At 51.4% G+C, this 16,026-nt stretch overlaps 1 protein-coding gene across 3 annotated transcripts in view; it reads left to right on the top strand.

The window, feature by feature from the left end:
• The window catches only part of PCNX3 (pecanex 3), a 61,690-nt gene that overhangs the window by 43,991 nt on the left and 1,673 nt on the right, over positions 1–16,026 (top strand). For 2 of the 3 annotated variants that reach the window (XM_084823452.1, XM_084823453.1), the window contains exons 28-35: positions 985–1,238; positions 1,902–2,132; positions 3,947–4,050; positions 5,487–5,634; positions 6,984–7,214; positions 8,362–8,636; positions 10,534–10,730; positions 13,055–13,476. In XM_084823452.1, coding sequence (XP_084679578.1) covers positions 985–1,238; positions 1,902–2,132; positions 3,947–4,050; positions 5,487–5,634; positions 6,984–7,214; positions 8,362–8,636; positions 10,534–10,730; positions 13,055–13,476 — 1,862 coding nt within the window. The remainder of the gene's footprint in view (positions 1–984; positions 1,239–1,901; positions 2,133–3,946; positions 4,051–5,486; positions 5,635–6,983; positions 7,215–8,361; positions 8,637–10,533; positions 10,731–13,054; positions 13,477–16,026) is intronic. The other variant, XM_084823454.1, reaches the window with a different exon arrangement.

Genomic DNA, 16,026 nt, shown 5'->3' with positions numbered 1-16,026 from the left:
AGGTGCCGGGGATCGAACCTGGGACCTCGTCTATGCAAAACCACCAAGCAACGGCCTTAAATCCACCCATAGACCAGTGTCAGTGGCTTGGGGCCAGGTTACCTGAAGGAACATCTCCTTCTATATTTGCCTACCTGGACATTAAGATCATAACCCGAGGCCCACCTCCAGTTGTCCCTGCTGAATCAGGCAAGGCAGGTGGGTACCAGGGAGAGTGCCTTTTCGGTGGTGGCACTCCCATTGTTGTGTGCCCTCTCCAGAGAGGCTCGCCTGGCACTGACAGTGTGGCTTTTCCTGTGCCAGGTGAATACCTTTTTGTTCTCCCAGGGCATTTTAAGAACTCTTTATATTATTTATTTATGTATTTATTTATTGGCAGTATTTATATAGTGCTCCACATCCAAAACAGATTCCAGAGCAGGGAACAATACAAGATAAATTGATAAAAAGATGAAAGAGAGAAAACACCATATTGAAAATGGTCATTTTTAAAAGCAGAACTCCGATAAAAACTGTGGCTGGTGGTAAGTCACGACAGGCTTTCTAAAATAAAGATGTTTTCAGGAGGCACCAGAAACAACAGTGTTGGCACCTGCCTGACCTCCAGAGGCAGGGAGTTCCATGGAAAGGGGCCACCACACTGAAGGCTCTTCTCCGGGTGGGCTCCACTTGGGCCATAGGTTCATGCAGAACCACCAGGAGCATGACCTCAGTGACCAGGCAGGTTGATAGGGGAGAAAGCGTTCTTTCAGGTATCCTGATCCCAAGTTGTACAGGGCTCTCTCTTGCTGCTGGTTTTAATTGGGGTCCATGATGTTGTCAGGGTTTCATTCTTTGCTGCTGGTTTTATCTTGCATGGTTTTTATTTTTGTTTCTGTGTTCGCGCTGTCTGTTTTGAATGTCTTGTACGCCGCCCATAGAACTTCGGTGTTTAGCAGTACAGGGAACCCGTCGGTCATCGTTGTGCGGTCCATCCTTTTCCAGGCACCTATTGCCAGCAGCGAGAGGTGGAGGCCATCACGGAGGGGGTGGAGGAGGACGAGGGCTGCTGCTGCTGCGAGCCAGGCCACCTGCCCCGCGTGCTGAGCTTCAACGCCGCCTTCGGCCAGCGCTGGCTGGCCTGGGAAGTGGCCGCCACCAAGTACGTCCTGGAGGGCTACAGCATCAGTGACAACAACGCCGCCTCCATGCTGCAAGTCTTCGACCTGCGCAAGATCCTCATCACTTACTATGTCAAGGTGAACCTCTGTCCCTGGGCGGGGCAGGGGGAGATACGTTTTCAGCTCCTCTGTCTCCCGTCCCTCTGCCGAGGATGCTCAGAAATGGGATTTCCCCATTTTTTGTGCGCACAGCAACCCTGCGAGGTAGGCTAGGCCAAGAGGGAGCGGACGGGCCCCAGGCGAGCAAGGATGGGAGCAAGCCAGCATGTCCTTGGGGGCGAGGGGAGTTGTAGTCCATCTACAGGGCACCAGACTGCTTTTAGGAACCTCCTTTCACTCAGCGTCCCAGCCCACAGGGCCTCTGCCTCCAACTCTTTCCCACCGACTGCATTGCATCTGTGAACCTTTCTGCTTCCGTGCAAAGGAATCTCTGCTTTTCCCATTCCCACCCTCCCAAGAAACCTTTTCCCTTCCTTCCCCTGCAGAAGCCACACTTGGACAACTTTCTGTTCGGCCTGGGAAACAAAAAGTAATGCCACAGTCCTGTACATATCTACTCGGAAGTAAGTTCCGTTGAGTTCTGTGGCACTTGCTTCCATGGGTAGAGGATTGCAGCTCAAGCCTGTCTGGCGACGCTCCAGATCGGGTTTTCGGAGAATCGGCCGCGGGAAGTCTTGTAGGATTCTGATTCCTCTCTGTCCCTCTTTCTCCCTCTGCCTCCCTCCACCGTTCTGCCGGTAGAGCATCATCTACTACGTGGCTTGCTCCCCGAAGCTGGAGGAGTGGATGGGCAACGAGGGGATCCAAGAGGCCCTGCGCCCCTGCACCTCCCTCGGCTACGCCGACAGCGACCCCACCTTCAACCTCAACGTAGACGAGGACTACGACCACCGCATGGCAGGGATCAGCCTGGCTTCCTTCTGCAACACCTACCTCGGCTGGATCCAGTACTGTGCTGGGCGCAGGGAGAAGGTGGGTCGCGCTGTGGGTGGGGAGTGGCGTAGCGGGACCAGCCAGTGCTCGGTTTCTTAAACAGGAGCTGCGTGGGGTTTCCGTTGGCCTGCCTTGGAAGTAGATGTGGCCGGGTCAGTCCGGTCTGTATCAGCTACACGTGTGTTCATTCAGAAGTCCCATTTCTGCAGTAATGTGTGGTACTTTAAAACAGCAACAACTCCGCATTAAAGTTTGAATTTAAATATGACTTAAGTGCAATATTTTGGATTTCCAGAGGGGTAACCATATTAGTCTATTGCAGCAAGAAGCACAGAGTCTTGCGACCCCTTAAAGACTAACAGGTTTAGGGTGCAATCCTACACTTTGGACAGAAAAAAAAAAAATCCTGTAACTCCAAGCATGTCTGTCTAGGGGATGCTGGGAGTTGTAGCACTTATTTCACTGTAGACGTGCATAGGATTGCACCTTTAATCTGTTTTTCCTCTTCCCTCTCCATTCCTTTTCCTTGTGTGTTGTGCTTTTTTTATTGTAAGCCTTTGGGCAGGGGCTGTATGTAAGCTGCTCCGGCAGCCTTTCTAAATATAAATATATATGGAGGGGCAGAGAGCAGGTCCTTGGAAGTCTCCACAGCTGGGCAGTTTCTTATTTATTTATTTACTTATTACATTTCTATACTGCCCAATTGCCGAAGGTCTCATATAGGAGCAGATGGTTTCTTAGGTTTCGTGTACGTAATCATTTTGGAGGCATGAAGTGCATAATAAAATAGATTCTTGTCTGTGAGATGTTATGCTACGATACCTTCGTTAGCCTGCAAAGTGTCACGAGACTTGTTCGAACTCTGCACGTGGTTCTTTGCTTGTGCACATTCCGCAGGGCCGAGCCCCATTTCGAACATAGGCCTCCACGACCAGATGCCTGGCTTCCCCCACCCCCCTTGTCTTGTTTCTGGAGCTTGAAGAGAGGAACTGGGATGGGGTTGGAGCAAGTCCTCTGTGAGGAGAGGTTACAAAGTCTTGGTCTGTTTAACTTAGGAAAAAAGGCGAGTAAGGGGAATCATGATAGAGGTTTTCCAAAATTATGCATGGTGTGGAGAAAGTGGAGAGGGAGATATTTTTCTCCCTGTTTTACAGTGTTGCAACCCAGTGGGGTCATCCCATGAAGGTGAATGGTGGGAGATTCAGGACAGAGAAAAGGAAGGGCTTCTTCATACAGCACATAAAACTATGGAATCCACAAGACATAGCGATGGCCACCAATTTGGATGGCTTTAAAGGGGGGTTGGACAAATTCCTGGAGGAGAAGGCTATCAGTGGCTGCTAGTCCTGTTGGCTCTGTGCCCCCTCCAGTGTCAGAGGCAGGATGCCTACATACACCAGTTGCAGGGGAACATGGGTGGGAGGCTGCTGTTGCACTCCTGTCCTGCTTGTGGGTTTCCTGTGGGCAGCTGGTTGGCCACTGTGTGAACAGAATGCTGGACTAGATGGACCCTTGGGCTGATCCAGCAGGGCTCTTCTGATGGTCTTATGGTTCACCCTTTCCTCTGATACTTGACCAAGAAGCTCTGCCCAGGGAGGTAGATTTGGTTGACAGCCAGACATTCAGAAGAACTTCCCAGTCCTTGGAGAGCAGAGCTCGCCAGTGGAGAAAACTGCCCAGAGAACCACTGGTATCTTTGTACAAGCATCCCTTGAGTGTTGATTATTCCGCCCTTCTGGGCAGGGAAGGGCTTGATTTGAGCACCATCGGAGGCCCCTCAAGCACCGTACAGTTCTGCGCTTGGGCCCTGCTGCGCTTTCTCACGGCCCTTGTCGGTCTTTTTCTCCCTGCAGCCGGTGGACCGGGAATGGAACTCTCCTCTGGTCAGCCTGTGCTTCGGGCTTTGCATCCTGGGGCGGCGGGCCCTGGGCACTGCCTCCCACAGCATGTCTGCCAGGTGAGATCAGCCCCAGGTGTATCTCTTCCCCACCCTCTGGCTATGTGTGTGCAAGGAGCCTCAGACAGGTGAGGTGCTGGCATTGATCTCGGTCTTTAAAGGAGAGGTAGAGGCCAGGAGTATCCAAGCGTGTGCATGATTATTTAAAACAAAGTAAAGGTAAAACAGCTAACAGACATTAACTGATTAAACACCAATAGCTAACACTCTTTCCCCCAACAACCATTGATTAACATCAACATCCATTGACTAAACACCAATAACTAACACTTTCCCCCAGCATCTGTTGATTAATATCAGTATCCATTAACATCCATCAACATGCATCAACGTCCATTGATTAACATCAGCATCCATTGACTAAACAGCAATAACTAACACTTTCCCCCAACATCCATTGATTAACATCAACATCCATTGATTAATATCAGCATCCATTGATTAAACACCAACAACTAACACTTTCTCCCAACATCTGTTGATTAATATCAATATCCATTAACATCCATCAACATCCATTAATGTCCATTGATTAACATCAGCATCCATTGACTAAACAGCAATAACTAACATTTTCCCCCAACATCCATTGATTAACATCAATATCCATTGATTAGTATCAGCATCCATTGATTAAACACCAATAACTAACACTCTTTCCCCCAACATCCATTAACATCCGCCAACATCCATTGATTAAACACCAATAATGAACACTCTTTCCCCCAACATCCATTGAGGGGGATTTGGTAAGTATGGGACACAGAAATGAGCATGAGACGAAAGATCGTTAAAATAGAAGTTATTAGTGATGAATATGTTTGATGATGGTTATGTTTTATGTTTATGTCTGTTACGTTTTGAATCAACCTTCTCCAAACGGAGGCCCTCTATATGTGTGGACTGCAAGTCCCATCATTCCCAGTGGGGGTGATGAGCATTGTAGTCCAACTGGGGTCATATGAGACATTCTTTTCAGTTTGTTCACGACCAGAATTTTGTCCTGTTAGCACTTCCCAAACCTTGTACATTCCTGTGATGCTGTTCACAGTGGGGAAATGTGTACTTTTTGAAAGCGTGCACCCTTTCTTTCATCACTGGAAGAAGATGGCATACGTTTCAATGTGCAGCCAAGTACTTTGTGAGCTTCTTTTTTTTTCTTTTTGCATGAAAATCACAATCTTACTGGCACGAATCAAACGGAGTTTCGAGGTGGAACTCATAGAACTTTGACAAGCTGATTTCCACATCCCTAAGGTCAACACATCTGGGGGGTGCTTCGTTGGGGAAGGCTGTTCTGAATAAGCATATGTTTGGATGCCTCTAGTCTCTGCCTCTTCTTTAAAAACTTCAGATCAGCCTCCACTAGCACCTTGCATCAGGGCCACCAGCTAAATATCATCCATGTGTGAGACTGTCTCTTTCTCCCGCTGCAGCCTGGAACCCTTCCTCTACGGCTTGCATGCACTCTTCAAGGGTGACTTCCGCATCACGTCCCCCCGTGACGAGTGGGTCTTTGCCGACATGGACCTTCTGCATCATGTGGTGGCGCCCGGAGTGCGCATGTCCCTCAAGCTACATCAGGTGTGCCTTTCTCCCCCTGCTGTGATTAAGTTAGGCCTGGAGAGGTGAGCAGGGAGGAGTGGATTGGCAAGTGTTCAACACACATACTTCACACAGCTGAACTATGGGAATTCGCCACCGCAAGGTGTAGCAATGGCCATCAACGTGGAGGGCTTTAAAAGGGGATTAGATGAATTCGTGGAGGTTAAGGGCGCAATCCGATGCATGCTTATCCAGAAAAAAATCATACAGCTCCCAGCATGCCCCAGCCAACTATGCTGGCTGGGGAATGCTGGGAGTTGTAGGACTTTTTTTCTGCCTTAGCATGCATCAGATGGTGTCTTAAGACTATCATTGGCTGTTAGTCATGATAGCTATATATTACCTCCAGCATCATAGGCAGCATGTCTCTGAATACCAGATGCTGGGGAAGATGAGCAGGAAGTTGCTGTCATGCTCAAGTCGTGTAAGTTCAAAGCTCGAGCTTTAATAACAGTTGATTTCCTCCTCACCAAACAGGCAGGGCAGCCCTTCTGCCAGTGGGATGACGGACAGCCCTGCTCAGCCAATCGGTGTGGCATGAAGGCAGGCCCCGGGTGCAGCCGTGTGGTTAGGCTGTCGCTGCCAGCAGGGAGGGGGAAGGGTACAGAGGCAGCCAATCGGGGTGTGTGAAGGAGGGGGCAGGGCCACTCCACATGCAAATTTCGGAGGGGGGATTCACTATGCATGAGCCATATTTGCATTATTCATGAGCTCCTCTGTGGTGAGGGGAAAGGAAAGGTTCCTCCTGTGCAAGCACCGGTTCATTACTGACCCCTAGAGGGATGCCGCTTGCGCTGGCGTTTTCATGGCAGACTGTAGCAGGGTGGATTGCCATTGCCTTCTCCAGTCTTGACTACCTTTCCCCCAGCAAGCTGGGTACTCATTTTACCGACCTCGGAAGGATGGAAGGCTGAGTCGACCTGAGCCAGTTACCCGAGACCCAGCTTCTGCTGGGATCGAACTCAGGTCGTGGGGAGCGCCCATGGCGACATGGGCTTTATGCTAGTTTAAAAGAATACAATACGTATAATGCCAAACAATAAACAGCACAGGAATTGATAAAACAGCAGCTGGTTGGCCACTGTGGGAACAGAATGCAGGCCTAGATAAGCCTTTGGTCTGATCCACGGCAGCCGTTCTTACGCTCTTAACCTAGTATAAATCCCTCTGTTACCCTGCAGTGGGAATGCCTGTGCAGGGGTGGGAGCAACGAAGAGGTGCTGCTGTCCCAGAGATGGGGGATGGGTCCTTCTCTCCCCCCCCCCCGACATAACCCTTCTCTTCCCCCCCCCCCCCCGACATAACCCTTCTCTTCTTCCCCTTTTAAGGACCATTTCACCTCCCCGGATGAGTACGACGACCCAGCGGTGCTGTATGACGCCATACGGTTGAATGAGGAGAAGATGGTGATCTCCCACGAGGGTGACCCCACTTGGCGCAGCGCCATCCTCACTAACACGCCGGCCCTGCTGGCACTGCGCCACGTGATGGACGACGCCAGCGACGAGTACAAAATCATCATGCTCAACAAGCGCTACCTCGGGTTTCGGGTTATCAAGGTGGGCCAAAACAGCACGGGTGTGGAAGACCGCTGAAGCACCCTTTCACTTGTGGGGTGGTTGTGTGACAGTCCCCAGTGGGAAGGGCGGGGCAGCAACTGAACCCTGTGTAAAGGGCAGGGAGCTGCGCAAAATGTGGGCAACCTGCCCACTGCACACCTGAGGTTGCACTGCTGCTCTCCTGTCCTGCGCGTGGGTGTTCCGTGGGCGGCTGGTCAGCCACTGTGTGAACAGAATGCTGGACTGGATGGGCCCTCGGTCTGACCCAGCAGGGCTCTTCCGATGTTCTTATGACTCATGCAGTGATTCTTGGTCCAGAAGGTCAAACTGGGGAAAGAGGGAATGATTGTGAGCTAATTCTTGAGCTTTAAGTAGATGCCCCTACAAATCCATAAGAACATCAGAAGAGCCCTGCTGGATCAGACCAGGGGTCCATCTAGTCCAGCATTCTGGTCACACAGTGGCCGACCAGCTGTTGACCAGGAACCCACTAGCAGGGCATGAGCACAACAGCACCTTCCCACCCATGTTCCCCACAAACTGGTGTACATAGGCTCACTGCCTCTGCTACTGGAGGTAGCACATAGCCATCAAGACTAGGAGCCATTGATAGCCTTCTCCAGGAATTTGTCCAACCCCCTTTTAAAGCCATCCAAATTGGTGGCCATCACTATGTCCTGTGGTAGCGAGTTCCATAGTTTAACTCTGCGCTGTGTGAAGACATCCTTCCTTTCATCTGTCCTGAATCTCCCACTAATCAGCTTCATGGGATGACCCCGTTGGGTCTAGTATTTTGAGAGAGGGAGAAAAAGGTCTCCGTATCCACGTTCTCCACACTGTGCATAATTTTGTAGACCACTCTCATATCTCCCCTGACCCTCCCTTTTTTCCAAGCTGAACAATCCCAGCTGTTGTCTCCTTCCCTCACAGGGGAGATGCTCCAGCCCCTTGATCATTTTAACTGTCCTCCTCTGCGTTTTTTCCAGCTCTACAATATCCTTTTTTTAGGTGTGGTGACCAGAAGTTCACCCCCCCCCCTTCCAGCTCTGAGGCTGGACTTCTTGCACACTCCCTGTCTTCGTTCCTTGTGGGCTGATGTTCTTCCACACACACACTCAGTCATTCTCCCCCTTTCTGTCTGCCCCAGGTGAACCGGGAATGTGTCCGGGGTCTGTGGGCCGGGCAGCAGCAGGAGCTCGTGTTCCTCCGGAACCGGAACCCAGAGCGCGGCAGCATCCAGAATGCCAAGCAGGCCCTTCGCAACATGATCAACTCCTCCTGCGACCAGCCTATCGGCTACCCCATCTACGTGTCGCCCCTGACCACCTCGTATGCCGGCAGCCACCCCCAGCTCGGCTCACTGTGGGGAGGGCCCATCAGCTTACACAGTATCTCTGCTTGGTTCATACAAAGCTGGGAGAGGTGAGCGGGGAGGGCTTCAGCCTCTGCATTTTCCTTCTGGGCACCTGCATGTAGCAGCCAGGGATGGGGTGCTGACCGGTGGTGCATGCGATGGGCAAAAGGTAGATCTCCAGATGTTTTGGACCTCAACTCCCAGAAGCCTCTGCCAGCATGGCCAACGGCCAGGAATGCTGGGAGGTGAAGTCCAAAACATCTAGAATCCTAGAATCGTAGGGTGGGAAGGGACCTTTAAGACCATCGAGTCCAACCCCTTGCTCAGTGCAGGAGTCCAAGTCAGAGCATCCCTGACAGGTGGCTGTCCAGCCTCGTCTTGAAGGCCTCCAGTGGGGGAGAGCCCGCCACCTCCCTAGGTCATCGGTCCCATCGTCATATTGCTCCAACTCTCAGGACGTTTTTCCTGATGTTCAGCCGGAATCTGGCTTCCGCTAACTTGAGCCCATTGTTCCGTGTCCTGCCCTGTGGGATGAGAAGAGATCCTGGTCTTCCTTTCTGTGACATGACAGCCTTTCAAGTCCTTGAAGAGTGCTATCCTACCTCCCCTCAGTCTTCTCTTCTCAAGGCTAAACAGGCCCAGTTCCTTCAGTCCCTCCTCAATCTGGAGATCTGTTTTCTGCCCATCCCTGGTGTAAGGGTAAATTTGGAAGTGCAGGTGCTCATCGTGACGGTCCCCGTAGCCACACCCCCAAGGTGCGTCCAAAAATGCAGGTAGCTGTGTCGATCCATATCAACAAACCAGATCTACCTATCTGTCTGTCTGTCTGTCTAATCTATTATATTTTTATACCGCCCAATAGCTTGAAGCTCTCTGAGTGGTTCACAATAATTAAAACCATAAAATACAACTTAACATGCACTGCAAACGTTTAAAATCATAGTATAAAATAGGAGTAAAAGCCCACAAAAAGTAGGAGCAATACAAAGGTTTAAAATACAGTCACAGATTTAAAGCAGGAACTTGAAAGACTAAAATGCCTGGGGAAGTAAAGGTTTCACCCGGTGCCAGAAAGGGTACAACGTAGGCGCCAGGCAAGCTTCTCTGGGAAGCTTATTCCACAGCCGAGGTGCCACAGCAGAAAAGGCCCCGTTCTTGGTAGCCCCCCGATTCACTTCCTTTGGCAGGGGCTCCCGGAGAGGGACCCCTGAAGATCATCTTAGGGTCCAGGCAGGTGCATATGGGAGGAGATGATCCTTCAGGTGATCTGGCCCAAGCCGTTTAGGGCTTTGAATGTTTAGCACTTTGAATCGGGCTCGGAAATGGACTAGCAGCCAGCGCAGATGGGAAAGTACTGGCACAATGCAATCACATTGGCCAGTCCCCGTTAACAATCTCGTTGCCCTGTTTTGGAGCAGCTGAATCTCTAGGAGTTCTCATCTCTACGAGGAGCAGAGAGCCAGTGTGGTGCAGTGGGAAGAGTGTTGGACTGGGGCTCAGGAGATCCAGGTTCTACTCAGCCATGAAGCTCCCTGGGTGGCTTTGGGCCAGTCACTGACTCTCAGCCTAACCTACCCCACAGGCTTGTTGAGGGGATAAAATGGAGAGGAGGAGAACTATGTACGCTGGTTCCTTGCAAGGGGAAAAAAGGCAGGATATAAATATTATAATAAATAAAGCTATTGGGTCTTAATTGCCCATTCAAGATCACCCCCCCCCCCCAATACTTGCATTCCAACAGGGAGAGCTTGCAACTATATCTTGTTGCTGAGAGAATCGATTCCTCCTCCTCGGAGGGAGCAGGGAGGTCTGACAAGAGTGGCGGATGATGTCAGCATCTGTGCTAATGATGTGTTGGGGCTGCGTCTCTGGCTTCGCTGCTGCATGGGCGCTGATCGCTACGGAGAACATCAGCAAGTGTGGCTGGTTCTCTCTCTCTCTCTCTCTCTCTCCCATGCCATGCAGGTTACAGAAAGGCTGTGGGGCCGGTTGCAACAGCGGGGGAAACATTGAGGATTCGGATGGCGGTGGGGGCTCTTCCTCCCTCAGCAATCACCCCACGGTGCACGGGCCTCAGCTCCCCGGGAGCGCCGCTCATAGCACTGGACCGGCAGCTGCAAACCCCACGGAACCGGCAGTCACCACTGCCCAGCCTCAGGCAGGTAAGGCAGCCTCCCCGCGTCCCAGTGCAGCAGTTCTGGGTCTCCCAGGTGCTGTGTCATTTGGCCCGTAGATCTTCAGATGCGAAGCGCGTAAACCTCTGAGTCTAGGGACATGGCTAGTGATCGGAGACAGTGGGAGGTATAGTCCAGCAACATCTGGAGGGCCGCAGGTTGCCCAGCCCTTGTCTCAAGCAGGGATATTTCAGTCTGGCAAACCCTTCACACGCTAATAACTGCTCTATTTTCAGGAAGACACTGAAAATAGTAAGTTCTGGAGGGGACTTGTGGCCCTCTAGAAGTTTTGGCTAGCAACTCCCGGACCCCACATAGGAACATCGGAAGCTGCCTTAATATGGAGTCAGACCCTGGGTCCATCTAACCCAGTATTGTCGACGCTGACTGGCAGCAGCAGCTCTCCAGGGTTTCAGGCTACAGCTCTTCCCTAATTTTCTAGTCCTCATGTTTCTGGGAAAAGTGCTAATTTAAACAGGAGCATAGGAAGCTGCCTTATATCAAGTCAGAGCCTTGGTCTGTCTAGCCCAGCAATACCGACACTGACTGGCAGCAATGCCTCTCCAGGGTTTCAGGCAGGATTCTTTCCCAGCCCTGCGTGGAGATGCCGGGGATCGAACTTGTGACCTTCTGCATGGAAAGCAGGTGTTCTACCACTGAGCCACGTCCCCTCCCCTGATGGGAAGGATAGGACACGATGGGGATTGTGGCAGGGGAGTGGGGAGACAACAAGGGATTGAAGGAGGGGTTAGAAAGGCCAGCGTATTTGGAAAGTGGTAGCCAGGGTTGGGGCTCCCATCAGAACAGTCCTGCGAGTGTTTTAAGAAACAATCTACTTTTCAGGACATAGGGAAATCCTGATTGAACTTTCCAAAGTAATTGAGTGCTTTAGCACACGGCGGTCTGATCCCCTGGCATCTCCACTGGAAAGCATCAGGTTGCGGAGAATGAGGAACAATGCCTCTCTGCTTGAGCCCCCTGAAGAACCTATCCCAGGTGGAGCAGGCAGTGCTGGGCAGGATGGACCAATGGTCCAGCTCAGCTTCAGATGTCCTTTTGTGTATCCTGGTTGCCAGCCAAACTGCCCTTGCTCTTCCCTTACAGAAGGCTCGGTGTTGTTGCCAGCATTCTGACTGCAGGCACATTACAGCCATTCGAGCCATGCCTGTGGTCAGCAGCTGTGGTGACTCCTTTGTTAGCCTGCCTCATACATATGAAATATGTGGGAGAGGAAGGGGTGGCAACTTAGGAAACATGTTCTGTATGCTAGACTTCGGCACGCTCCTTGCTGAGGAATCCCTGTGAGCCCTTCCTTTGCTGCATCCTGCTTCTCGGACTCCCCAGTCCATCCCTCAGCTTCCTTCCCCAGACGATCTTTGAGGGCCTGTGCACCAGCTTCTAAATTGTGGTGCTTTTGGCTGTGTGAGAAGGATCTTGAAATTATTGTAGATCACACGCTGAATAGGAGCCAGCAATGTGATGTGGCTGCAAAAAAGGCCAATGCTATTTTGAGCTGCATTCATAGAAGCATGGCTTCCAAATCCCATGAAGTACACGTTCCCCTCTACTCGGCACTGGTCAGGCCTCATCTTGAGTACTGGGTCCAGTTCTGGGCACGACACCTTAAGAAGGATGCAGACAAACTGGAGAGGGTTCAGAGGAGGGCAAGGAAGATGATCAGGGAACTGGAAACAAAGCCCTATGAGGTGGCACTGAAAGAACTGGGCATGTTTAGCCTTGAGAAGAGAAGACTGAGGGGAGATAGGATAGTGCTCTTCAAGGACTTGAAAGGCGGTCACAGAGAGGAAGGCCAGGATCTCTTCTCATCCCACAGTGCAGGACATGGATTAATGGGCTCGCATTACAGGAAGCCAGATTCCAGCTGAACATCAGGAAAAACGTCCTGACTGTTGGAGCAATACGGCAATGGAACCGATGACCTAGGGCGGTGGTGGGCTCTCCCACACTGGAGGCATTCAAGACGAGGCTGGACAGCCATCTGTCAAGGATGCTCTGACTTGGATTCCTGCATTGAGCAGGGGGTTGGACTCGATGGCCTTGTAGGCCCCTTCCAACCCTACAATTCTAGGATTCTATGTTTTCCCAGACAAGCAAAATGTTGGGGAGCAGGTCTTCCTGGTGCCCTGTTTCTGAACATACATACCAGGGCTGAAGCCTGCCTGGAAATCTGTCCCGCTGATCTGGGACTCCTCCTTCCTTGTCCCTGTTGTGTCTGCTGCAGTGGCAAAATCACGAGGGAAAGGCGCCCTCTGCATGCACTCAGTGCTGCGTTGTTGTTGTTGTTTCTGTAGAACTCGACTCCGGCCCCCCTCCTCCAAACCAAAGCTGGCTGGTCCAGCCCCAGCCAGCCTCTTTGCTGAGCCAGGGTGAAGGACGGCCCCCGCCCACCCCAGCTGCATCTTGGCCCCCCGGCCCACATTTCTTGGGCAGCCAGCTTTCCTGCGCCAGCTCCGTGGCTTCCGTGGCAGAGGGGATGGGACGTGCTGCTGTGCCTCTCCGCCCGGGGCTCGGGGCTCCCTCCGCCTTTGCCTACGAGGGCCTCTGCGGAAAATGGAGCCTGCCCAGCCGCAAGGGACTGAATGGCCTGGGTGGGAGCGAGAACGACGTCCTCCCTGGAACCCCCCCACCCCGCACGAAGGACACCTCTTCTTTATCGTCTTCTGCTGTTGCTGCGCTGGGGACGCCGGGCATCGCAGGAAGTCCGAAATCTGAAGTACGTATCTCTTCCCTGTACTTCCTTTCTTCCTCCAGTCCCCCCGCCCCCAGTTAGCACAATAGCTTGCCCATCATCCGAATCTGAGTAGTTCCTGCAAACGTGCGCACACTTGCACATTCCATCTCTTCCTGTTTTGTATCCTGACCTATCTCAAGAGGGTAGATGTTTTTGTTTTGTATTTTACCTCATGGCTGTCAGCTGCCTTGGGCTCCTTTGTGTGAAAAGGTGGGATAGAAATTTAAAATAAGAAACAAATAAGAAACAGTGGGAAGCAGATGTTCTGGTACCTATTTAGGACAGCCAGTTCTTCAGAGTTTCTAATATACGAGGCATTCGGACTTAAGCCGTCTTCTCTCTTTCTTATCTATCTATCTATCTATCTATCTATCTATCTATCTATCTATCTATCTATCTATCTTGCCTGTATAATTTCTTTTTGAATTCAAGGCAGCTCTCACAGGTCCAGTTCTAAACAACAACAATAATTAAACCATGGCAGTTAAAAGATTAAAAATGAAAAATAACATCTAAAAAAGCAGCATGAATTTTACTGAACATGAAAGGCCCAGGGGGGTGGGGAGAGAAATACCTGGCAGTCATCAAATCGGGCATTCTGAAGTCAGGGGCCTTTGTAGTGGTAGCCCCCTTTCTCCATTTCACCCACCCAAACTGACCAGGTCCTCCAGCTTGAGGTTAACTGATGGGCAGGGGTTGTGTCAGAGCAGGTGGTCCTTCAGATATTCCTAATCTCAGTTACGCTCGCTGTGCTTTCTGAAAGCGGGGAGAGAGATGGGTGCAGGCATTGGCCATGTTTGGATGCCACATTAAACTATGGTTCGGTGAGATGTGAGCAAGCCTCCCGTCCTCCCAGGTTCGCATATTGCTCCCATTCTGCTCTCTTCTTGTATGTGGCGAGGAGGGGCTTGGAAGCTTCTGCTTTTAGTTGCCCGCGGCATCCCATGTCATCTGAACCTGAAATTCTGGTTATTTTTAACTATGGTTAGTGTAAAATCAAGCGAACTTCAAACCATGGTTTGAAGTTGGCTTATTATTAAACTACCCGTACTTAATGTTAACCATGCTTTGTTGCTCCAGACTACATGATAAACTGTGTGTAGTCTGGAACAACAAACGATGGTTAACATTAACTGTCACCAGTTCAACAAATTAAAGTAAAACAGAAGCAGAAGCTGCCAGATTCCTCCCCTTAACCAACCGGGACCAGGAGCAGGGAAGCACACGACCCCAGAAGGAGGCACTTCTCACTAAACCAGAGGTGGATGAATCAGGGTCCTCCGGATAGTTATGTTTTGGCCTACAACTCCCATCAGCCCTAGCTAGCATAGCCAATGGTGAGGGATGATGGGAGTTGTGGCCCTCCAGAAGTTTGGGCCTACAGTTTTCCCACCCTTGCCTTAAACCATAGTTTAGCTTGATTTCCGGGGTTGGCCATTCTGCACATGTTCAGAGACATTCTTTCGTTGTCCTTTGTTTAGCCCAGAGGTAGGCAATACCTGGCTGACAAGCCGCATGCAAGCCCCCTGGCCTCTTTTGCGGGTCCTGCCAGCACCCCCCCCCCCAAGTCGCTGCCACCAAATTTGGGTGGCAGTTGAGCAGATGTGGGTGATTTCGAAGCATGTGTGTTGCCCACAGTGGGTTCTGGAGGTGGGAAATTGGCCCCCAGGCTCTCTGACATTGCCCAGCCCTGCTTGAGCCTGAGCCTTAGCTAGCTACACGCAGACACACACATTTGCACGCTCCCTCCCTGCCTCCAAGCAGCCAGGTGGCTGGGCACAGCAGGATGCCCGCCTTAGCTGTGCAATCTCATTAGCGCGAATGGAAAGCTAATAAGCTGGCTTTCCCTCCCCCATCGCAACAAGGAGAGCCGTTCTTTTTGAAGGGCAGGAGGAGGACTCGACCGCCGTTCGCTGGCTTTTGGCACTGTGGTGCCTGGATGACTCCTTCGTGCCCCCTCAGCTCCATCTGTGGTTCTGTTCTGCCTGCCCCCCTTCTACTCACACTCTGCAGTCACATCCATCTCCAGCCCTCTTATCCCGCAATTGGGGGGGGGGGGGGTCTGCTTTTCATTTTGCTTTTTCAAACCCCCACCCACCGCTTCCGACAGTGTAACGATATATTGCAATTATGACGTCACAGGAATCCAGAAAGTGTGATCGGGTTTTAAATTATCGATTTACAGTGCAAGCAGTGGGGGTTGGTGGCTCCGATGTCAGTGGGGTAGTGAATCTGCTCTGGGTTTCATAGAACCATAGAACGGTAGGGTTGGGAGGGGCCTACAAGGCCATCGTGTCCAACCCCCTGCTCAGTGCAGGAATCCAAGTCAAAGCCTCCCTGGCAGGTGGCTGTCCAGCTTCATCTTGAAGGCCTCCAGTGTGGGAGATCCCACCGCCTCCCCAGGGAATGGGTTCCATTGTCCTATTGCTCTCAGTCAGGAACTTTTTCCTGATGTTCAGTCAGAACCATTCGGAACATTACAGGAGCTATCCGAGGTGGGGCGGTGGATCCGATCTGGGTTTCGGTCAGACC

The sequence above is a fragment of the Heloderma suspectum genome, chromosome 17, assembly GCF_057233095.1.
Source record: "Heloderma suspectum isolate Gila_16-S chromosome 17, 16-S_ref, whole genome shotgun sequence".
NCBI classification, from domain to species: Eukaryota; Metazoa; Chordata; class Lepidosauria; order Squamata; family Helodermatidae; genus Heloderma; species Heloderma suspectum.
This window is presented reverse-complemented; position numbering and strand designations above follow the sequence as displayed.